The 25,193-nt window shown below is 44.8% G+C and overlaps 1 protein-coding gene and 1 pseudogene across 3 annotated transcripts in view; both read right to left on the bottom strand.

The window, feature by feature from the left end:
• Positions 1-25,193, bottom strand: part of PSD3 (pleckstrin and Sec7 domain containing 3) — a 647,135-nt gene that overhangs the window by 587,613 nt on the left and 34,329 nt on the right. For 2 of the 3 annotated variants that reach the window (XM_067022673.1, XM_059049100.2), the window contains one exon: positions 22,470-22,515. In XM_067022673.1, the coding sequence (XP_066878774.1) occupies positions 22,470-22,515 (46 nt within the window). Of the gene's footprint in view, positions 1-18,259; positions 18,290-22,469; positions 22,516-25,193 lie in introns of those variants that run through there. The other variant, XM_067022674.1, reaches the window with a different exon arrangement.
• Positions 23,087-23,560, bottom strand: LOC131747347 (calmodulin-binding transcription activator 1 pseudogene; annotated as a pseudogene).

The following is a 25,193-nucleotide window of genomic DNA, read 5'->3' as shown; positions in this document are numbered from 1 at the left end:
ATTTCCCTGGTGGCCAATGATGTTGAGCATCTTTTTATGTGCTTCTTGCCCATTTGTATATATATTTTAGAAGAAATGTCTATTCAAATCTTTGTCCATTTAAAAGATTGCATTATTGGGCTTCCCTGGTGGCGCAGTGGTTGAGAGTCCGTCTGCCGATGCAGGGGACGCGGGTTCGTGCCCCGGTCCGGGAGGATCCCACATGCCGCGGAGCGGCTGGGCCCGTGAGCCATGGCCGCTGGGCCTGCGCGTCCGGAGCCTGTGCTCCGCAACGGGAGAGGCCACAGCAGTGAGAGGCCCGCGTACCGCAAAAAAAAAAAAAAAAAAGAAGGTGGAAGGAGACACACGTGCAGACTGGAGAAGGAACCCACAATGAGGCACAGATAGCTACTGGAATTGTGCTTGGGATTTCACCGGCTTGTCGCGTTCTTCTACCCCAGCCCTACTCGGACCAACACTTGCCTTGGGAAGAGTGTTGTCAGAAATGAAGCAGATTTTAAGTGGAAGCACTAATAACCTGGTGGGGGGAGGAGATGGTGCCTCGGTGGAACAGGTCCCTTTTCATCCCCTCGACTCATTGAAGAGCTCAAAGATTGGGGGAGGGGGAGAGAGGGAGAGATGGGATGAGAGGAAAAATACAATGAGAAGTACTGTGCCCCCATCTCCACCCCCCAGAACAAGTTGGTGGGGACCCAGTGGAAACTAGTTTGGGGGTCCAAAGGAGGGAAGACCTGGGTTGTAGCCTATGGGGGGCGGTAGCCAGCCCCGGAGAGGCTGCTTACCCTACTCTGTGCCATCCTGGGTTATAAAGCAAAGACTAGGACATGTGAGCCTCAACAGGCCACCTCGTTCTACACCGTGACTCCAGCTGTATCTTACGTACCAGCAATTTCCAAATGGTATCTCCAGGCCAAACTTTCTCAACGTTAGACTAAGACATGTGGCTGCCTGCTCCACACGTACATTCAGATCTCTCACAGTGTCACAAATTTAACGTGTCAAAAATCCAGTTTATGACCTTTCCCATGCAAACTGCTCCTTTGCCACTGTTTCCAGTATAAATTAATGACATCATTCCCTAGCTCAGTAAAACTGACACCTCCACTTGGATATTTAATAGACATCTCAAAGGACAAAAACTCTTGACTTTTTGCACCTAGTCTTTACCATCTCCGTAAAAAGGTCTGTCTCCTCTCTTCCACTCATCTTCCATCCCCAATCCCAGCACAAACTCTGTTGTTTCTGTCCCCACTTTAGAGATCTGCCCGCTGTTCTCCACCTCCTCTGCCACCAGCCAAGGTGCCCTCACTTCCCTCCTGGGCAAATGCAAGCCCCTTGGAAAGGCTTCCCGCTTCCACGGCAGGAATCATCCATTCTCCACACGGCAGCCAGAGAGAATTTTTTAAATACTGATCTTTCCAGGGGCATCGCATTACACTTAGAATGAAATCAGAACTCCTTCTGGTTTACAAAGATCTCTGTACTCTGGCCCTTCTCTACTTCTTTAAGTTTATCCCATTCACCCACTAAGTCCAACCACAGGGGTTTCTCTGTGTTCTTAGGGTTGCCAGGTAACACACAGGATGCCCAGTTAAATTCTTTTTTTTAATTAATATACTTTGATTTTTAGAGCAATTGAGCAGAAAGTAGTTTCCATATACCACCTCCATCCTCCCACACAATTTTCCCCATTGATATCTTGTGATACATTTGTTCCAACTGGTGAATCAATATTAACACACAATTATTAAATAAAGTCCATAGTTCACTCTTTATATTGTACACGTCTATAGGTCTTGGCAAATGTATAATGACATGTGCTTAGTGGCACATGTTCATTTTTTTGGAGTTACATTATCACACAGAAGAGTTTCACTGACCTAATGATCCCGGGTGTCCCAGCTACTCCACTCCCCTCTTATTCCCCTCCAACCCCTGGTAATTGTTGACCGTTTTATTTTCTATAGTTCTGCCTCTTCCAGAAAGTCATATTGTTGGAATTATACAGTATGTACCCTTTCCAGACTGGCTTCTTTCACTTAGCAGAATACATGGAAGGTTCTTCCATGTTTTTGTGGCTTGATGGTTCATTTCTTCTTGTTGCTGAGTAATATTCCACTGTATGGACACATCAAACTTCGTTTCTATTCACCTATTGAAGAATATCTTTATTGCTTCCAAGGTCTGGCAATTATGAATAAAGCTGCTATAAACACTCATGTGCAGGCTTTTTGTAGATAAAAGTTTTCAGCTCATTTGAGTAAATATCAAGGAGCATGATTGCTGGACTGTATGGTTAGAGTATGTTTAGCATTGTAAGAAACTGCCAAACTGTCTTCTGAGGTGGCTGTACCGTTTTGCATTCCCATCAGTAATGCATGAGAGTTCCCATTGCTCCACGGTCTCGTGAGCATTTGGTGGTGTCAGTGTTTTAGATTCTAATCATTCTAATAGCTGTATAGTTTGTTAGGAAATTTGCAATTTCCTGATGACATAAGATGTTGAGCATTTTTTCAGAGGCTTATTTGCCACCTGTGTATCTTCTTTGATGAGTGTCTATTCAGATCTTTTACCTTCTTTGTAATTGGATCATTTGTTTTCTTTCTTTCTTTCTTTCTTGTTTATTTTTGGCTGTGTTCGGTCTTCATTGCTGCGCGCGGGCTTTCTTTTAGTTGCAGCGAGCGGGGGCTACTCTTCGTTGTGGTGCGCAGGCCTCTCACTGGGGTGGCCTATCTTGTTGCAGAGCATGGGCTCTAGGCGCGCGGGCTCAGTAGTTGTGGCTCATGGGCTCGAGAGCACAGGCTCAGTAGTTGTGGCACACGGGCTTAGCTGCCCCGCAGCACGTGGGATCCTCCTGGACCAGGGCTCGAACCCACGTCCCCCGCATTGGCAGGCAGACTCCCAGCCACTGCGCCACCAGGGAAGTCCCCAATCGTTTGTTTTCTTATTGTTGAGTTCTTTGTGCTATTTTGAATACAAGTTCTTTACTTGTACGTTTTGCAAATATTTTCTCTCAGTTTTTGGCGTGTTCTTTCATTCTCTTAACAATATCTTTCAAAAGAAGTTTTTAATTTGAATGAAATTCTACTTAACGAATTTTTCTTTCATGGATTGTGCTGTTAGGTGTTGTATCTAAAAAGTCGTTATCAAATGTACCACTTAGATGTTCTCATATCTTATCTTCCAGAAGTTTTGTAGTTTTAAATTTTATACTTAGGTCTATGTTCCATTTTGAGCTAATTTGGGGGAAGTGTGTAAGGTCTATGTCTAGATTAATTTTGTGCATGTGGATGTCCAGTTGTTCTAGCACCATTTGTTGGAAAGACTATGCTTTCTCTGTTGAATTGCCTTTGCGTCTCTGTCAAAGAGCCGTTGACTATACTTACGCAGGTCTATTCCTGAACTCTCTATTCTGTTCTACTGGCCATTTGTTTATTCTTTTACCAGTACGACACTGTCTTGATTACTGTAGCTTTACAGTCTTGATGTTGAGTAATGCCAGTCCTCCAACTTTGTTCTTCTTCAATATTATGTTGGATATTGTGGGTATTTTGCCTATGCATACAAACTTTAGAATCAGTTTCTTGATAACCACAAAATAACTCCCTGGTATTTTCATTGGTACTGCAGTGACTCTATAGGTCAGGATGAGAAGCACTGACATCTTGACAATATTGTCTCTGCCTATCCTTGAACTTATTTAGATCTTCTTTGATTTCTTTCATCAGAGCTTTTTTTTAGTTTTCTTCATATAGATCTTGTACATATTTTGTTAGGTTTATATATTCCTAAGTCTAAGTGTTTCTTTCTTTATTCTTTTTCTCTTTTTCTTTTTTCTTTCTTTCTTTCTCTTTTTCTTTTTCTATTTTTTTTTTTTTTTTTTGGTGGTAATGCAAATGGTATTGTGTTTTTAACTTAAAATTCCAATTGTTGGGAATTCCCTGGTGGTCCAGTGGTTAATGTGGACCTGGGGTTCGATCCCTGATCAGGGAACTAAGATCCCACAAGCCGTGTGGTGTAGCCAAAAAATAAATAATAAATAGAATAAAATAAAATAAAATTCCAATTTTTCCTTGCTGATATATAGGAAGGCATATAGTTGACTTTTGTATATTAAACTTGTGTCCACAAATCTTCATGTAATTGCTATTAGTTCTAAGAATTTGTGGTTGATTCTTTAGGAGTTTTCTACATGCACCCAGTTAAATTTGAATTTCAGATAAACAATAAAGTTTTTCTTGGTATAAGTATGTTCCAACTATTGTATGGGACATATTAATACTAAAATAAAAATAGCTGGTTATCTAAAATTCAAATTTAACTGATTATCTTGTATTTTTATTTCTATATCTGGCAACCCTACCCATTTCTCTTTGCACTAAGCTCATTTTTGCCTTGGAGAATTTCAGCAAATAGTTCCTCTTCCTGTGATGCTGTTTCTCCTACTTTGCACGGTTGTCTTGTTCTTGTTCTTCAGAACTTAGTTTAAATGTCATCTCTTCAGACAGGTCCCCCCCACCCCACCCCACCGCCCAGTCTAATCCAAAGTCTCCTCCTCGGGCTTCCCTGGTGGCGCAGTGGTTAAGAATCCGCCTGCCGATGCAGGGGACACGGGTTCGTGCCCCGGTCCGGGAAGATCCCACATGCCACGGAGCGGCTGGGCCTGTGAGCCATGGCCGCTGAGCCTGCGCTCCGCAATGGAAGAGGCCACAGCGGTGAGGGCCCGCGTACCGCCAAAAAAAAAAAAAAGAAAAAGAAAAAAAAAAAAGTCTCCTCCTCTATCACATCAGGCTATTTTAATGCTTTTCTTAGCAGCCATCACTTAACGATTTATTGACTAATTGACCCATTGATTGTCCATCTCACTAAGGTGACTTTTCTTGGTCAGCACTTCACCCTCAATACCTAGAATTCTGCCTGTCGCTTGTAGATGCTCAATAAATATTCATTAAATTGATAATTGAATGAAAGTACTTTACGCCACAAAGCTGAGTATTTAATCCTTCCTCTTTTTCCTTTGTGTTTATATCCAATCACCAAATCATGTCCGAAAATCCCACCAAAGGTATCTCCAACCCACCCTTTCTCCGTAGGACTGCAGTGTCAGTCCTCTGACTCAGTCCTCAGCTGGGGAGGAAACTCTCAGTATCTTAGCATCCTAAATTGAATGGTGCCATGCATCTCCTGCACACTAAATTTTCTTTTAGTGTTTGTCTTCTCTCAGACTAAGCTCCACAAAGGAGGAACTGTGTCTGGGGGCTGCTGTGTCCTCTGTGCCTGGCATGGAGACTGACACATAGTCAATATTCAGAAAGTGTTATCCATTATTATTTTAGAGTAGCGACAATAATCGTTTATTAAAACCCATTTCACTTCAGTGAAAGATGCCTACTAACTAGAATTTGAATTAAATATAATCTTACCGGTGACATTCATGTCATGACTCATTCATCAGTTATAACTCCGGGCTGGCTACGGATTCGGAATTTAGCAAAAATCAACAGAAAGCTTTCTGTGAGAATCAGTTGGCTATATGGAATTGATAATAAAGAGCACTGTATATTTTATTATTTCTAAATTGTGTTACATATCCTTTATGTCAGTTATAGACATATATTGACACACATGTACCTACAAATACCTTTTTTGGGGAGCTGGTTGTTAAACATCTACTGATACACTACTGCTTGTGGTGGTTTTATCAGACGTGAATTTTTCCAATTAAAAAGTTTGGTGGACATAAACTTGATGGGCAGAAAATGCTACATCTTTGTCGTTTTTCTCTGCGTCTACGTGATTCTGTACTAGTTTCCTGTGGCCGCTATAACGAAGAACCACAAAGAGTGTGTCTGAAAACGGAACTTCATTCTCTCACAGTTCTCAAGGCTAGAAGTCTGAGACCAAGGAGTCAGAAGGGCCACATCCCCTCTGAGGCGCTGGGTAGAACCCTTCACTGCCTCGTCCTAGCTCCTGGGGGCGGCTGGTGCTCCTTGGCTTGGAGCTGTCCCTCTCTATCTCTGACTCTGCCATCACATGCCATCTCCCCCTGGCCTTCACACTGTCTTGTCTTGAGGGCCCCAGCCATGTTGGAGTAGGGCCTCTTCACCCCAAGACGGCCTCCTCTTAACTAACTGCATCTGCAGTGACCCTGTTTCCAGTAAGGTCACACACTGGGGGTTAGAACTGCAACATAGCTTCTGGCGGGACACAATTCAACTCAACAATTACTAACGAAGAATAGATTTGGGTAGGATTCCTTGTAAGATCGAACTTAATGAAGTCTGTTTATCTTTGATTTCAATTAGAACAAAGCACAGGAAACACAGCCCAGACTCCTTTCTCTCCTACCCTTCCTGCTTTCCCAGTGCAATGCGATTCTTAGACTATCGAGGTGATCACTGCATAATAACTGCTTGGATTCACTGTTCTATTTGATGGCAAAAGTGCTTCCAGCGTGGATACTAGAATAGAGGTCGTGTGCAGGCTTTGTGACCAGACAGACCTGAGTTCAAATGCCAGACAGATCTTACCAGTTCTGTGACCTTGGGAACTGTACTTCAACCTCTTTAGACTTCAGTGTTCTCATGTGTAAAACGGAGATACTAATATCTATTCAGTAGCACTCACTGCTGTGAGGATTTTATGGGATAACAGACTATGCCTGACACGTAGTAAGCGCTCATTTAAAGTAGCTGTTATTACTATTGTTTTTTGTTGCTGTTGCTGTTACTTGATAAATCCCAGTCAGTCATCTTGTTTTAAGTAATTGTTCCTCGCCTGTTGGAGTGTCTGCTGCACGTCGGTTACCCTGGAAGCCAGCACTTATGCGGTGACTCACTTTGCAGGACGTTTGCTGGAAGGACTGTCAGAATCACGTGGGGAAATCGGCGTGGCAGGACCAGACAGACGGGGCCCGGGAGGACCCGTTCTACAGCCCCGGGGGTGGGGGTGGGGGCTCTGGAGCTAGAGTGGCCCCAGCTGGAGCGAGGGGGCTGCACCTTTAGACGCCCACAGCAGCCACTCACTGGACGTGGGCTCCCCAGCGCGGGCAGCGCGAGCGCGGACAAGGCCGCCCCTGCAGAGGCCTGCGCGCGGTCCGCGGCAGTGAGCGAGCTGCGCGAGCTGCCGCCGCCCACGCTTTCCGCTGCTGGGAGGAGCTCTTGCGTCCCAGGGGGGCGGGTCTGCGTCGTGCATCACAGCGCCCCCTATAGCGTCCAGTAGATGCAGGCTTTTCTCCCCTGACCCCAAAGAAGTAGGCTTCTTCAGTAAATAATTTCACAATCACATCTGCGAAGCTTTCTTCACAAACCCCCAATTCTCAAGTCCTTTCTCCACACTTGTTTACTTCAGGGGAAACAGGCTTCGGCGGAAGGAAGACTGACCTTGTCACAGAGGCACGCAGGCAGGCTTATCTCACGGGTCACCAGCGTGCCAGACCCTCACCAAGCTCGGTGGAGCGCGGAGTCTCGTCCACGTGAGGGCTGTAATAGCGCACGTGGTGTGGTGTGCCTGGGTGTGGGAAGCGACAAGAACCGCGTCCATTTAGCGATCCCACTCCTCTCCACCTGTAATTCCACTGCTCCTTTATCCAGAAAGTTCTGGCTCGCGCGGTCACCATGATCACTTTAGTTTATACCCTACACTCTAAAAGATGAAAAAGCAATGTAAAAGACCAGAGAGGAGACCGTCCTTGCCCTGATCCAGCATCTGAATCACGCTGGCCATCTGACTGTTGCCATCACCGATCAGCTCCCCACCTGGTGTCCATCTGGCCACTTTTCTTTCTTGATTTCCGACGCATGGTTGCCTCCCTCTTTGCATGACCCCTTCTTTCTTGACCTCTGGCCGGCTCACGGCTGGCAGCTGCACAGGACCGTCAGTCTTAGCTGAGATCCTTGGCTTTCAGTGTTTGTCTTGTTTGGGGGCTGTTGTTAACCCAGTGTTTTTCGTTGCTGCCTTGTTCTTCTGGATCTTACTTATATCTCCTCTGAGCTGTGGCCAGTGGGAAGCCCTCTTGGACTGTCTTGACCCCACAGTTCCTCAGGTTTTAGGGCAGTGCCCCTGTGTCCAAGTTTGGTCCAAGACATCACAGCTCTCCTGGCTAAGAGCCTGTCAGGTTGGAGCGAGGAAGGCAGGATGGGGTGGTGGAAAAAGGGATGGACCAGGAATCAGAGGCCTGGGGACTGGTCGTGGAACCCTGCAATGTCAGCGCTCGAAGGAGCTTAGAGATTGTATTGTGAAAATCTGTTATTTAATTTAAAAGGGGACCAATGCCCAGAGAAAAGTGTCTTGCCTCAGTTACAGAGCTATTTAGTGGCAGAGCTTGTATGAAAATCTGAGCCCGGAGTCTAGTCTTCTGGTTTCTGCTCACAAACAGTATGAACTCAGCAAACACATGTCTCTGAGCCTCACCTTCCTCATCTCCCTCCAGAGGACAGCAATAGCCTCAAATAGGATCAATGTGATTAAATACGATTATGTATGCAGGAAGGATGTCTAAAGTCTTAATGCAAGGTAACATGAAGTCTCTCATTTGTCTTCTTGACAGGCTATAGATAGTTAAGTACCTTATTTTTCTTGTGCTTATTTTTTGAGACATAAGTCTACATGTTACAGGAGGAGACAAACACACATCACTCCCCTAAGGTTAGACTTAACTTACCTACCTGGGGCTAGTGACAAAAGTAGCAAGCGCTTAACTAATCAAGTTAACTAAGAGTTTGAAGAATAGTAAACTTTGCTGCATTTTTCATGATTAATCTATTTTTTTCTCATAATCTATAAGGTGAGTTCAATGAAATTACACATACACAACTTATTTTTTAAAGGTTATATTCCATTTATCGTTATCCAATATTGGCTCTATTCCCTATGCTGTACAATGTATCCTTGTAGCTTATTTATTTTATACCCAGTAGTTTGTACCTCTTAATTCCCTCCCCCTATCTTGCCCCACCCCTCTTCTCTCTCCCCACTGGTAACCACTAGCTTGTTCTCTATAGTATCTGTGAGTCTGTTTCTTTTTTGTTATTTCACTAGTTTGTTGTATTTTTTAGATTCCACATATAAGTGATATCACACAGTATTTGTCTTTCTCAGTCTGACTTATTTCACTTAGCATAATGCCTTCCAAGGCTATCCATGTTGTTGCAAAATCTCATTGTTTTTTTAATGGCTGAGTAGTATTCCATTGTATATATGTAGCACATCTTCTTTGTTCATTCATCTGTTGATGGTCACAGGTTTTGCTTCCATATCTTGGTTATTGTAAATAGTGCTACTATGAACATTGGGGTGCATGTGTCTTTTCAAATTAGTGTTGTTGTTTTTTTTCTGATACATACCCAGGAGTGGGATTGCTGGGTCATATGGTTTCAGTTTTTTGAGAAACCTCCATATTGTTTTCCATAGCGTCTGCATCAACTTACATTCCCAATATACAATTTATTTTGGTCTCAAATAATTTGTAGAACTAGGAAAAGAAAAGGAAGGTGACCAGAATGTAAAGTTTGTCTCAAACTTTTTCAACATTTAAAACAACAAAATGGAGTAGAGGAAAGAGGACAAGGTTTGGGCTGGGAGGCTCAGACGTGAGAAGGGTGGATTTATGTAATTGGGGGTAAGCTGTTCTCCCTCAGGTTACCACCATATCAGAAAAGGAAAGCGATAAGATTCCTGCCTCACCAGGTCGTTGTGAAGTCAAGCAAGAGAACGTACCTGAAGGAGTTTTATAAACTCTAAAGCAGATTCAAACTTCTGCTCAAGCCTGTTTAGTTTCTGTGTACCCTGTTGGCCTACACCGTGCATTACCATTTTTTACCTGCTTGCTAACCTTTTTAGAAAGGAGATTTCGTATGGAACTTGGATTTCTGTCTCTACTTGGCAGCCCTGGACTGACATTCCAGGGAGCCGGAGCATCAGGACAGCCCACCTACCACGGAGACCAGGTAAGAGCTACCGCGCTCACCATTGGGCCACCGCTCATCATCGGGCCACCTGGTGTTTCTATTACATTGAAATTTTTCTTGTAATGGAGTGAAGAAATTGTGAAGCATTTCTTAGATTCAAGTCTTCATCAAAAGTTAGAAAATGAAAGATAGACTGAGAGGGTTGCAAGGCTCAGAAAAAATGAGAGGAAGTGTGTTTCTTTGCAGAAGCTAAGTAATGTTTATGTGTTTACTATGCAAACAAGTCTATCTGTATTCAAAGCACGTCCTAAGATGCCTTTAGGAAACAAGCCCAGCCTGAATACTATGACACGGACTCGACATGTCAGGCAGTGTTAGCGATATTATGTCAGCGTCTCCTTATCTATGATTTCTCCTCCTCTCTCTACTTAGCAGGGTAGGAATTGCTTTTACAGTCATCACATCCCTCTGCGACCCTGAAGCCCTCTATCATAACATTTTTGTAGTATTATCCAGTAAGTATCAAGTGTCTCCAGTTTAAGTGTGAATTGCTTATTTTTCACCTCCCCACATTTCCAGCCTTAAATTCCAGTTCATATAAGGGAATATGAATTTAAGGACCAGAAGGACAGACAGTTGCCCACCATCTGCCACAGGAAGTCACTTGTGCAAGATGTAAAAATTGACTCAGAGCATGAGATCAGTTATAAAGTCCAGAGGCCTGTCAGCCTGAATTTCCTCCTGATTGGCCTTGAGTACATTCCTTGCAGGTCACATGTTCTACCTTTACTTAATGGCATTTAAACACATTCCCAAACACCCATGAAACTGTGCACCTCAGATTGGGACTTGAACCCATGTGCCAGGACTCAAACCCAGCCTAAAGCCAGACTGGAACTTGAACCCACGTGGCCAGGACTTGAACCCGGCCAAAACCCACAGTCTTCCAACTGAGATCACACACCTGGTTTCAGGACTTAATGAAGCTCGGGTTCTTGATGTCTCATCGCAGAAATAATTCAGTGAGAGACAGAGTGATAGGTAAGAAGTGGATTCATTTAGAGAAAAACACATTCCACAGGCAGAGCATGGGCCATCGCAGAAGGTGAGAAAAGGCACCTCGGTATGGGGTTGTCAGTTTTTATAGTGGTGGGTAATTTTATAGGCTAATGAGAGGGAGGAGTATTCCAGCTATTTCTGGAAGGGCAGGGATTTCCAGGAATTGGGCCACCGCCCATTTTTTTGATTATGGTTGGCCTTGGAACTGTCATGGCTCCGGTGGGTGTGTCATTTAGCTTGCTGATGTGTTACAATGAGCATACACTGAGGCTCAAGGTCTAGTGGAAGTCCACTTGTCCACCATCTTGGACCCATTTGGTTCTAATCCTTTTATGTCATGTCCTCGGGCTATGTCATTCTTTCAGAAGTTGTGCCCTGCCCCCTCCCCTCCTGATTCACCCAGGCTAGAAACTTTTTCTGCCTCATCTTCCACATGAATTTAGCTACTACATGTCATGAATTCTACTCTGAAATGTCTCTGGAATCTATCACATTTTCCATCCTCACTGTCAAATATCATTGCAATAATTTTCGAGCTTTTCTTTTCCCTGCCTTTTCCCCGGTTCCACGTATTTTTGTGGTAAGAATCTTTGCTGCAAGGAGTTTAGCTGCACAGCTCATTGGCCGTAAGACAATTTTATTGTAAAAGATAAGAAGGACATAATAAAAAAAGATTGAAAGGACATAAGGAAACATGAAAAATTAATACCAAAAAAAATTTTAAGATTTTATTGTAAAAAATGAAAACACACAAAAATGTTTGACTACCTTTAAAATGTGTAGATTCAGGATTATAGTTGTATTGGGGTATATCTTAGAGAAAGTGATGATACTTTCTTTCTCAATGTTGGTCATTAAGGATTCAGGATCTAATGTCAGACATAAATTCTTTATGATATAAAAAAATTTGCTGCAAGCCTCTCCAGATTTCCCTGGAAGTAAAACGAACAGACAGGGACACTGCTATTTTTCATCAGTATATGGAACATATATAACTGCTAGAACATATCCGGGCTATATTGAAATGTTCCATCACGTGCCTAGTCCTTATATTGCACCAAGTCAAGGAAGCCACATTCTGTGCCAAATACCAAAATTCCATCTACATCATGTTCTCCATTATCGAATGGCAAAAAAATTCACATTTTCAAGAAACTTACACTCATCAGAAATCACATAACTATTTCTTTTGAGTGGGTAGGAGGACCTTGATGCTTCTTTTGCCTCCAACTTCTAATATTGTTAATATTGATAAATTTTGTTAAAAGTGCAGGAGAGGGGCTTCCCTGGTGGCGCAGTGGTTGAGAATCCACCTGCGATGCAGGGGACACGGGTTCGTGCCCCGGTCCGGGAGGATCCCACGTGCCGCAGATCGGCTGGGCCCCTGAGCCATGGCCGCTGCGCCTGCGCGTCCGGAGCCTGTGCTCCGCAGCGGGAGAGGCCACAACAGCGAGAGGCCCGCGTTCCGCAAAAAAAAAAAAAAAAAAAAAAAAAAAAGTGCAGGAGAGAACAAGCGGTGTATCTAAATCAGCCAAAGAATGGATCATTAATGCTCTTGAAGACTGTCGTGAATTACTAGGTGCATCTTTTATATTGTCTTTAATGGCACTGAAACCCAGTTGGTTTATCTTTTAGAGCAAACCTGTCCTACAGCCAGATAGTTGTGCAATGAAACTGCTTGCAGCAAAGATGTTTATGGCAAAAATACCAGACGTGCTTTCCCGCACCCCACTGCATTCTTTATGTTGTGTATATATTTACATGCAAACAAATAGTATAACCATCTCTCTTGTTCCTGTGATTTTCTATTTTCTGATGAGGTTCAAAACTCTTACCAGTGGTACCTTCCAGAGCTGGGCCCTTGTTTATCTCTTCAACCTCAGTTTTGATAATATCAAACCCCATTCAGACCCCACTCATTCATTCATGAATTTCACAAATTTTTATTGAACACCTGTAATATTCTGAGTGTTATTCTAGGTTCTGAGGGACACATCAGTGAACAAAACAGACAAAAATGTCTACCTTTCTCGAGCTTATATTCTGGGGATGGGTTGTAGGTGGCAAATCATAAACTAAATAGGTAGAATATAGAGTGTTTGATAGTTATATGTGATATGAGAAAATAAAAAATAAGAGGATAGGGTGTAAGAGGAGGGATGGCAATCTTCTGTAAGAGGACTAGGAAGGCCTACGGAGAAGGGTCATTGAATAAAAACTGGAGGGGGAGAGAAGTGGGGAGCGCTAGGGAGGCTGGGGGAGCTCTAGACTCCCGGGGGTGCTGGGAAGTGGGCAGTCGGGGAGTAGAAAGAGGTAGGAGGGATGGGGGGGTCAGATCATTCCGGGCCTTGGTCGGCCACAGTGAAGACTTCAGCTTTTACTCAGTGAAATGGGAGTCATGGGGGTTTTTGAGCTGGAGAATTACACGATCTGTCTTACCATATACGCGGATCGATCGCCCTGTCCGCTCTGCTGAGAATGGATTGAAGTGGGGCAGCCCCGCGAGAGATGGTGGTGGCTTGGATGAAGATGGAAGCAACAGAGCTGGTAAGATGTGATTGGATTCTGGATCCTTTCAGTGGAGCCCAAAGCATTTGCTGACACTTTGGAGAGAGGATTACAGAGAGGATTCAATCGTGGCTCCTAGGCACGTGGCTTGAGCAACTAAAGGATGCGGCTGCCATGACTAAGAAGAGGCAGACCATGGGAGGAGCCAATGGAGGAGATGGAGAGGGTAAGAAGTTCAACTCGGGGGGGTATTCGGTTTGAGATGCATGCTGAAGAGGCAGCTTGAGATGCGCCCCCTTCACACCCAGGAATAGCAGTGTTTTTACCTTTCCCTCCTTGCCTCATTCTTTCGTGTTTATGTGGGTTTTGCACTTGCTTAAATGCACTTTCCTTTTGGCCTCCACTTTACCTCTTATTGCATTGCCTTGTACTTATTTTTTTTTTTTTTTTTTTTTTTTTCGGTATGCGGGCCTCTCACTGCTGTGGCCTCTCCCGTTGCGGAGCACAGGCTCCGGACGCACAGGCCCAGCGGCCATGGCTCACGGGCTCAGCCGCTCCGCGGCATGTGGGATCTTCCCGGACCAGGGCACGAACCCGTGTCTCCTGCATTGGCAGGCGGATTCTCAACCACTGCGCCACCAGGGAAGCCCTGCCTTGTACTTATTGTTTTATCTTTTCTCTTCCTTTCATCATACTGTCCTGCTACTCATCTTCAGCATAGTGCGTGATACAAAATAATCAAGAAAAGTCTATCGAATAATTCAAACGTATTGGGGCCACAATCTCCTATGTTCAGTTGTTAGATTTCTTGATATATGTTGCTATTTATTTCTCTCCCACAAAAAGAGCTGTTTGGCACACATTGTTTTAATCAATGTGAATTAAATTCTATTTTTGTTGGTGTGCTTTTTTTCCTATTCCCTTGGGCATGCAATTTATCACGCAGGAGTAGTATCTGGCGCACAGAGTCTCTAACAGCTTCCTTTTATTATTAGATCAATGATTGAATTCTTGAGAAAGGAACAATCTGGAAAGAGAATGCCCCAATTCCTTGAAAATGGTGCTAAAGAGAAGACATGGCAGTATAAACAATGAACAGTGAAGTTGCTTTGGGGGCACGTGAAGCCTTATTTATGGAAACTTGGAACCATTTCAAAGTATTTTTTCAGCAGCCAGTGAGTTAGTTATGATAGTTTGGCCTCTGAATATTGGATGCATTTATCGTGTCTTTCTTTACTGTTTGGCATATTTTAAAAGAAACATGAAGTCAACAACCAATTTTAACAAACAAATTCTCACCCACACCCCTCCACTTTCACCAGAACTCCAGTCCCTCTCTGCCCTCAGTTAACAGCTATTTTCCTCATTTTTTTTTCAGAACTAAGCCTTCATAATTTATATTTATGTCTATCCTTTTTTTCTTACATAAATGGGCCCCTACTGTGTTACCTTTTCTGTCACATAGTTTTCTTTCACTTAACATATCTTAAGCAGGCTTAAAAAGTAATAGCATAGGGGCTTCCCTGGTGGCGCAGTGGTTGGGAGTCCGCCTGCCGATGCAGGGGACGCGGGTTCGTGCCCTGGTCCGGGAAGATCCCAATAAAAAAAAAAAATAAATAAAATAAAAAGTAATAGCATGTAAAACAGCTAATACATATCAGTATACTTTTTTCTCGTTAATACCTCCATAACATCCCACTGTATAGATGGGCTATAACCTAATTTAAAACATCCTACTCTTGAGTATTCATGGTTAGACATTTACTGTTGCAATAAAAAATGCTACAGTGAACAATTTTGTGTATGTACACACACATATATATACCTATATATACAGATACATTAGCATTAAGTACAATAGGTATTTGTATGTATACATATTACTATATGTATTTGTATGTATATGTATATATAGGTATATATGTGTATACATACACAAAGCTGTTCGTATACAGGCTTCATGCTAATTATCTGTAGGATACTTTTCAAAAGGGCAATTGCTGTTATAATTTTTGACATATAATCGACAAGACTGAGAAACCCAGCAGGTTACACTGGCGTCCACAAACACAGGCTGCACAAAATGTAATCAGGACTCAGATTTCCATCATCAAAGCCTCATTAACCAAGCCATCCGCACTCATTTTGAGATTGCTGGCTGGCCAAAAAAGCAAGTAGCAGACGTTGACCTTGCGGAGGTTCACTTAATAGAGTTGAACTTGATTCAGATTCAGTCACTGCCTCCGCAGCCGTCGGGTGGGCCAGTAGTACCGCAGAGGTGAGGCGTGCACTGCCAGCTCGACGTGCAGGAGTGACTCACACCTTTGCCTTGAAAGGCTCCACTGTGTGTTTGATCCTGGGTGGAGTAGGGATGTGACTCAGCCCCCCAGCGCCTCCCAGACCTGCTGATGGAACTTCCATGCGGGGCGTTAACTCCGTCCCACCCTGCTCTCCAGCTAGTTGGTAAAGAGAGTTGCAGCCTAGGATGGCCTTTGGCTGGGCAGAATGCAACTTGTCCTTGGGGTCCTCCATCCCCACCTCCTGCCCTCCACCCAACTACCCAGCTCCCTAAATGTCACTTGAAACGCAAAGGGGTCTTTTAAGTATAAACCAACAAGCGTGGATGGGTAGTATTGTGACTACACATTTCAGTTCAGTCTCTGTGCTTAATTACAGGGATATAATTTAATCTGTAAATAAATCCGCCAGCGTAAGTGCAGTTTGAGCCTCATCCCTCCTAAGCAGGGAGATGGTAGCCTCACAGCCTGGGGGAGCGGACCTCATGTTTTGGGTGGGTTCTTTGTCCTCTCCTAAAGCCCCATGCTTCCCCTACCCCTTCCAGAGTCACTTCTGCACGTGCTCCGGTTGACAGGGTTATGAACGGTGCAAGATAAATTCCATGCTACCAATTGTCGGTCTTCTGGTGTATTCTTTTGCTTTCTCCTTCCTTTCAGGAGTTGCCACTGCTTCTCCCCAAATTGTCCCTTTTTCCTCATGCTCCTCGTGGTGTCAGCATCTGCATTACATCAATGTCTGGTTTACGTTTGTTCAGATTTTTCTGTCTCGCAAGCGACTTTTCTGGGACTGGCTTTTTTCATGGCGGGAGAGGCTATTTCTCGGCCATTCAGGAAACCTCATTAGTGGGTCAGGAAAGACCAGCTTTTAGGCACAATCATCAGAGAGAGTGCTGCCTACACACACACACACACACACACACACACACACACACACACACACACACCATAAAAACGAGCCCTCTCTATGCTAAATACCATTTCTGCAATTTAAAAACCACTTGAGACTGGCAGAAAGTTCCCCTCAACAGCTTCCCGGAATCCTGCCCTGCGGTTTGGGGTGTTAGCAGCGGGGAGGGATGGAGCAGATGTGCTTGAGTAGAAGTGAAGCCGGAGGGAGCATGTTTGTTTCATCATCTGGGTAGAATGTTGTCACAGGTGGTGCTGGAAGAAGACGGCTGTGATCCTGTCCCTTGGGTGATGCTTATTCTGAGCCATGGCTTTAATTTTAGCTGCCTTTCCTAAATTCTTCCAAATTGGCCAGTTAAAAGCACAATATGCCATTTGCAGGAAGCATTTTTTAAATTTCATCCTCACCTCTTCAATCCATGCTCTGAAAGTGTAGCTTGTCAACGAGAACCAAGGGCACAGATGTGCTACATCTCAACACGTATCGACACTCACTGCCACATGGAAGCTCAGTTTAGGGGAAGGAGATCTGAGCAGGAGACAGGATCTTAGAAGGAGACCTAGACTGTGGCCTTGAGGAGGTGAGTTAACCTCTCCTGCCTGCCATCCACCCTGCCCCAGGCGCAGTCATCTAAAGGCAGGAGGCCAGCTCAGGCCTCTCACAGCCCCTTCTATCTCTACGATGCAAGCACTTAGTTAATTTGTTATTGCACTAGTCCTCCCAAGAAAAAGAAAGAAGTACAAATAAGTGATTACCCAAGTCCCATGAGGTGAAGAAGATTACATTAATGCAAAATCTGCTGTAAGTCAAATGATGTAAGTTGGACCAGATGACATCCCAGATGTCCAAGCCCTGGGATTCCTTGAGTACATTACTTTTACTCAGAAACAACGGCACAAGAGAGGGACTATGAGGTCATGTAAAATGTGCTCAGCACAGGGCCGAGAACACGGTCAGGCACCAAGAAGTGAGAGCTGCTATTAAAAATAATAATAGTTTTGTTGTTAACGTTTTTTAAATTAATTAATTAATTAATTTCTACTTGGCTGCATTGGGTCTTCATTGCTGGGTCTTTGTTGCTGCGCACGGGCTTTCTCTAGTTGCAGTGAGCGGGGGCTACTCTTCGTTGTGGTGCGTGGGCTTCTCCTTGCAGTGGCTTCCCTTGTGGAGCACGGGCTCTAGGCGCGCGGGCTTCGGTAGTTGTGGCATGCGGGCTCAGTAGTTGTGGCTCGTGGGCTCTAGAGCGCAGGCTCAGTAGTTGTGGTGCACGGGCTTAGTTGCTCCGCGGCATGTGGGATCTTCCCGGATCAGGGCTCAAACCCGCGTCCCCTGCATTTGCAGGCGGATTCTCAACCGCTGTGCCACCAGGGAAGTCCCCGTTGTTAACTTTTTATAGAAAGTTCCTAATGTGAGCTCATAGTCACGTATATTATCTGTCTATATAGTTTCCACTAAGCAAACAGGAATATACTTTTAATTTAATATTGTATAATATCTCTCCATGAAAAATGCCTCATTTGAACTCCTAAATCATGGACTAATTTTACTACAAAACATAAAAAGTTTAGGGACACATTTACCCAGGAGAACAGGACAGTCTAGTAAGAAGAGTATGAGCTTTGGGGTTGTCTGGAGTTCTTCTTGGCTGCAAAAATTAAGGACCTTGTAGTTAGACATGGTGCCGCTTTTGAAATAGACACGTTCTAGGGGCTTCCCTGGTGGCGCAGTGGTTGAGAATCCGCCTGCCGATGTAGGAGACACGGGTTCGTGCCCTGGTCCGGGAAGATCCCACATGCCGCGGAGCAACTAAGCCCGTGAGCCATGGCCGCTAGGCCTGCGTGTCCGGAGCCTGTGCTCCGCAACGGGAGAGGCCACAACAGTGAGAGGCCCGCATACCGCAAAAAAAAAAAAAAAAAAAAAAAAAAAACAGAAATAGACACGTTCTGGAATCCTGGGGTGTTAGCACGCAAAGCCTCAGTTTGTTCCTGACCTAATGCAGGGCATCTGCTTGTGAGATGCGTGACCAAATCCACCCGTGCACCCCTTCACCAGGTGAGATGCATAATCAGATCTTAAGGTGAACATCCACCTGCGCTTCTTCACCAGGTGAGATGCAAAATCAAATCTGAAAATGAACAACCACCTTCACCAGGTTGTTGGTCTACAACGTCAAAGGATGTGAAAGTCTTGGCTTGGTCTGTGCCTCAATCCAAAGGTGTAGAACACTGAATTTGATCCCGACTCTTCAGAAGCAATATGCTTTCCATCTTGGCGGTCTCTCCCAGTTTGCCCAGCACTGTATAGCTGCCACCTCCCTGCCAAAGTGACCTGCCAGCATCAGGCTTGGCCCAGGTGAGGATGCTTGCGGTCCACTTGGAGCTCTGTACTCAAGCAAGCGGGCTCTGGAGCTGGTTCCCGGCCCTGGGCCTGTGGTGCAGGCTACAAGGGGCAGAGCTGATGCTTCTGTGATGCTCGTGGAGGTGAGAGCCACGGGGTCCTCCTCAGTCCTCACCCAGGGGGAGTCTGTCTGTCCTGCCTTGTCCTGGGGGTTCCCTTTGGCCACATGAGACCATCACCAACTCACCCAGTACCTGCTAGTCCCTTCCTCCAGGGCAGGTACCATTTGCTGTAAGAGCTCCTATCTTCCCAGTGTCTGTCCTTGACCCCCAAAGGCTGGTCCTTGAGCCAACTCCCTGATTCTGAGAACCACGGCTTCCTCATGGCCCCAGGAGCCCCCCAAGGTGGATCCCATTCTGAACTAAACTTCTGGACTTGTGATTCAGGCCCTCCCCGACAGCTCTGCATGGTTTGGCCCCAGCCCCCTCTGTACACACACCTCCTTACCCTCTGCCCTCACTGCAGGCCCACTGGCCTTCCTCCTCATCCCACGGGGACCTGTTAAACTTGATCCTAGTCTTGATCCTTTGCAGCAGCTGAGCCTCTGCCCTGTGTGCTCTCCCACCTAATTTTACATGAGTTGTTCCTTCTTATCGTGCAGATCTCCGCTCATATGTCACTTTTTCAAAAAGACCTTCCCTGATGACCTCAGTCTCTTTCTCATCACCCTTTTAAAAATCTTTCCAGAGCACTTACCAGTAACTGACACTTTCATATTTTCATTAATCATGTGTGTCTTCATCTGTCTCTGGCCTTACAATTTAAGCTCCATGAGAGCAGGATGTCACCTGCCCAGCCTGTGCTACATCCCAGCACCTGGGACATCTCTTGGCATGTGGAGCTGCTCAGCAAACGCTTAGGAAATGAATGGGTGTTGACCCCATCCCGGGTGGAGGGAGGCCAGAGACCCCCACCCTGCTCATCCCTTCTTTGGCTGCTGCATGGCCACCTCAGCTCACAGCCCCCACCCCGCTGGGCCTGCCTAACAGCTGCAGGGTTAGGCTGCACGGGGTAAAAAGATGTCCTGCATTTTGTCACAAACGCACCACTGTTCTCCTTTTTAAAACAAAATTCAAACACAGCAATGAAAGATCGAGACTTAATACTACATACTCATTTCTTCAACACATGGTTAAAATTCTCCTTTCTAACTTTTAAAAGTTGGTTTATCATGAATAAAGCAAAATCATATTCCAGGGCATCCTCCATACTCTCCCTCTTTGGCCGCCCCCCCTCCCTTGGCAGAGCCTGAGGGCCCTCATGTAGCGTGGAGCTGGAGCAGAGACACAGGGAGAAGAGCTGGGGGGTCAGGCGGAGGCACTGTTCACCCAGCGGGATGGGCTCCGAGCGTGTGTGCCAGGCTGGGTGCAAATGCTGGGAAACTGAGAACCGTCCCTCGTGAGGGCGGTAATGGATGACAAGCTGGGTTGGCCTGAACCAGTGAGAGAAACTGCACAGCCCCACTTGAACGAGAGGCTTAGCTGAGAACTGCTTGAAAACAGGCTGGAAAGCCAGGCTGCCAGGCTGCCCTCAGGGGCGTTGACTCTCACATGGATGCTCCAACCATACAGCCCACAAATCCAAGGACCACCCTGGTCTGCAGTAGGGAGTAAGGTGTAGACAGTGCATAGAGAGTGTCAAGGGGAACCAGAAACTAGATTCAGGGACCTTCAGATGAAATCCAACGCATGTACTGAAGTCCTATCCGTAATTCTAATTCCTAACAATGGTGTAAACTTTGCACCCTATGGGGCATTTTCTTATAACAATCTCATATAGGAGGCACAGCAAATAATATCATCCTTACAGTCGAGAAAATGGAAACTCCGAGTGGTTAAGAAATTGACCACAGTGTCCTAGGTGTTGCCAGATTCTCCTGTGGGTTCAGTAGGTTCAACTGGGTCTAAGAAACCACTTTCCCTAAGTTTTAACTTTGAGTAACTTATATTAGCCTAAAGACCTTGCCATTAAAATGGTAATTATTCATTTTATAAAAAGAATCTTAATTTATCAAAGGAATATATGACTTGTTTAAATAACAAGCTCCTTTAAATGTATGCTAAACTATTTTAAAATATCTTCATTGATGTATGTGCACTGGTGCGTTTAAATGATCAGATTTATTGTATAAATTAAATAGGCAAGCTAGAATATGTAAGGAATTCCTATAAATCAATAAGACAAAGCAGACAAAATAAAAACGGGCTAAAACTTTTACCAGCTGAGTCATGGAAAAGGAGGCCCAGAAGCCACACAAACACCTGCTTGAGAAGGAAAGCTAGTCCCCCAGAATCAGAATCATTAACTTTTTGTTGCGGTACGCGGGACTCTCACTGTCGTGGCCTCTCCCATTGCAGAGCACAGGCTCTTTTTTTCCAAAAGCTAGTGTGTGGCAACTACCCAACTTCAAGCATGGGCACGAGGAGGATGACCTGAGGGATGGCAGTGTGACAAAGGGAAGGATCCCTGAGTAGCAGCCTGACCGCCCAACGCAAGGTGGTTACGCAAGAGAGAAGAACTGCAGTACCTGGGGCCTCTTTGTTACATCAGCTTAGCTTTACCCTGACTAATACAATGTTCATCCTAACTAGTAATTGGGAAATTCAGGTTAAAATGAGATGTCATCTCATGCCCTAAGGATGGCAACATTTTAGAAGTCTGACGATACTAAAAATTGGCAAGACCATGGGAAATGAGAAACCTGCAAATAGTTCTGCCAGGAGTGTAAATTGGTATAACCACTTGGAGAACAATTTGTCAATATTACTGAAGTGGAAAATGAGCTCCCTACAGTCTGTTCACTTCACTTCACTTCTAGAGACAGTAAACTTGCATACGGAGACTGTCTGTAGGGTGCTTCCAACATCACTATTTTTTTTTTTTTTTTTTTTTTGCGGTACGCGGGCCTCTCACTGCTGTGGCCTCTCCCGCTGCGGAGCACAGGCTCTGGACGCGCAGGCGCAGCGGCCACGGCTCACGGGCCCAGCCGCTCCGCGGCACGTGGGATCTTCCCGGACCGGGGCACGAACCCGTGTCCCCTGCATCGGCAGGCGGACTCTCAACCACTGCGCCACCAGGGAAGCCCCCAACATCACTCTTATTAGCAAAATTGAAAGCAACCTGAAAGTCCATTAATAAGGGGATAGATAAATAAGTTGTGATATTTTCACATAATTGAGCACGATCAGCACTTAAAATGGATGCACTGCCTCTACGTGCATCAATATGAATAAATTTCAAAAACATAATATTGAAGAGAAAAGGAAGTTGAAGAACATGTACAATATAATAGCACTAGGCAAAATTCAGAGTAGGCAGAGCATAACGATGTATTGCTTTGACTACGTATATTTGTGGTAAAAGTACAAAAGTGTAATCTGGAAGAATACATACCAGATTCTTGAGACGGTTGTCTCTGGGGAAGGAAGGTAAGATGGATCTGTGGAGAGAAACAAGGAGGGTTTCGACATTATTCACAACGTTTTATTTCTTTTGTGAAAAGATGTCATGCGAAAATTGTTAACATTTGTTAATTATGGCTGTTGGGTCCGCTCAGTGGTGAGCTACAGCTGGATCACCCCGGGAACGGTAGATGGTGTGCAGATCCTTCCAGCTCCCCGTTCAGAGATATCACCGTGATAGCTGGAAGTATTCACACCAATTCACAGAAATCAGCAAGTCCTACAAATCAGAGCTTTGTTTTCCTCTTGAGAGTTGGCTGTTAACATTGACCACTGGGCACCTACTAAATTAATCTTGGAACTTTTAAGTATTTTTTAAACTTTTCAAAATATAAAAATTAACATTCTATATCTAATTTTTCAGGATTATGCTTTTTGCACAAAGCATCCCGAAGGTGTGTCTTGCTGGTAGTGAAACAATAAAGCATCTCTCAGAAAGAGCCAATCAAAGGTCAGGCTTTTTTTTTTTTTTTTTTTTTTTTTAAACTGAAATGAATTTTAATACAGAAAATGAAGACAGCATTTTGCAAATTTATCACTCAAAGGGGTATCTCTATTTGAGGAAATCAGCGTGTTACACTCTGAGAGATGAAATGTTACAGCTTGTACACCAAAATCAAAAAATGAAATGAAATTAAAAAATGAAATGGTTACCAAGGTAATGCAGGTCAGGGGATCAAAGGTGAAGGGTCACACGTTATTAAAAAGAAATCCAAAAGGACGGCTGCATCATGATCTCTCATTCGTGTTCCAACGGTGCCTCTCTTTGGGTCAACTTGAACATTTCGCCAGACATTCAAGCAGCTTTTTCGGTAAAAAGATTTTTACACGACACTTCTTGCTGTTCCCATGATCATCTTCTATAGGTGGCACGGTGTTGAGAACACAGTAGGTGCTAGTTCCGCAGAATACACTTTGGGAAACGCTCTTCCGGCTTGTTTCCGGCAGCCATTTCCCCTCCGCGCGCCACATCCTCCTCCTCCTCGCGCCCGGGACCCCCGAGCGCGCGCCTCGTACCGCCGCCGCCGCCGCCGCCGGCCCAGCCACCCCGCCGCCGCCGCGCACCCGAAAGGTCAGGCTTTTGAGAAAACCTGGTTCACTTGGGTTGGGAGAAAACTTTGGACCTTCTACTTATTACACATTTTCAACGGCTAATGTCTTCAAGTCATATATGACATTCCCTATGTGATAAGAAGCTTCCTGCCTCTTTTCTAAGAAGAAAACGTCTTTCGCAGCGGCGAGAACGCCTACATTTACCTCCAAACTCCAGGTGTCAACACAAGTTTGAATCCTACTTCTGTAAAAATCAAGCTGGTTTAAAGGGTTTACAATGTGGCCTTGAGACTCAACCTGGCTTGAGCCAGCCTCTGCATCCATCACCTTGGAAAATGGGAAGCACATCCTCTGAACCCCACATCGGGACAAGTGGCCACATAAGGAGGGAGGACTGCGGGAAGGGTGTTTGACTTCAGTTCTGTCATTAAGATTCTGGGCTTTTGATCTTCCAATCGTAGTACCAGGTGACAACGGTAACTTATTCCTCATTAATCACACACAAATCAATCCTTGGAAAGATTATTTTAAAATAATTTTCCAATTTTGTTCTTAAAAAGTAAAACATCAAGTGTAGAAAATAAAATCATCCATTCATAATTTCATGACCGTTAATAGTTCAATAAATAACTTTTCAGATTATTTTGTCTATTTCCTGTTTTTCTAAAATAATATTAAACTATATACGCTGCTTTAACTAGCCTTTCTCACTTAAGACTCTATCATTAACTTATTTCCATGTCATTAAATTTTTTTCAGATGTGTTTTTTTATAGCTATATAGCATTATATAACTGCACTCAGATTTATTTCACCCATTCTCCCATTGTTAAATATTTGGATCATTTGTTATTCTTCCGTATAAATAAGCATAGTTTTAAAAAATGAGTAAAAAAGAAAAATTAACAAAAATTCATCTTCACTTCCATAGCTGATGACTTGGGGAGAGGTCATGAACTTTTCCTGAATCAGTTCATTTTTCTCTAAAATAATGGTGTTAATTCCCAAGTTGTAGAGTCATGGCTGCTGCATTTCCTGACTCTACAGAGGTTTTCCTGCTGTGTATCCAACCTTGTCAGCTGCTGAACTATTCTGACTGAGGTTGGCTGGCTGACTCATCAGCTGGGGGCCCCCAAGGGGAGGAGAAGGCTCAGGGTTTGGTGAGCTGGGTGCTCAGGGAGCCTTGACTCCATCTTCACCCCATTACCCTCACCTCTGGGCCTCCCTGAAGGAAGGACTTCTTGCCGCTGCTGAGTACTCCCAGCAGACGGCCCTCAGCTGCCAGCCGTCCACGAATTACTCGGCTGCAAAGAGCTACCTCCTTCAGGCTCGAGCCTTTCCCAGGGCAGCCCACACCCAGTGACTGACACGGGGGCGCATGAACAGCCAACCATCTGGCCCAACCCAGGACAGCTCGGACAGGTGATGTTCACTCCCAAGCTCCCTGGGTGGGGGCGGTCGAGGCTGTGGAGGCTTGGCTACCCTCCTCCTTCCGCAGGCACTGAGCACATCCCCCAGTGAACACCCAGTCTGCTTCCTGGAGAACCCACCCCGTGAAACTGGTACCAGGACGGGGGTGACAAAAATAACGTGGGGTTTGGAAC

The sequence above is a fragment of the Kogia breviceps genome, chromosome 20, assembly GCF_026419965.1.
Source record: "Kogia breviceps isolate mKogBre1 chromosome 20, mKogBre1 haplotype 1, whole genome shotgun sequence".
NCBI classification, from domain to species: domain Eukaryota; kingdom Metazoa; phylum Chordata; class Mammalia; order Artiodactyla; family Physeteridae; genus Kogia; species Kogia breviceps.
Note: the sequence above shows the minus strand (reverse complement) of the source record. Positions and strands in the feature narration are given on the sequence as shown.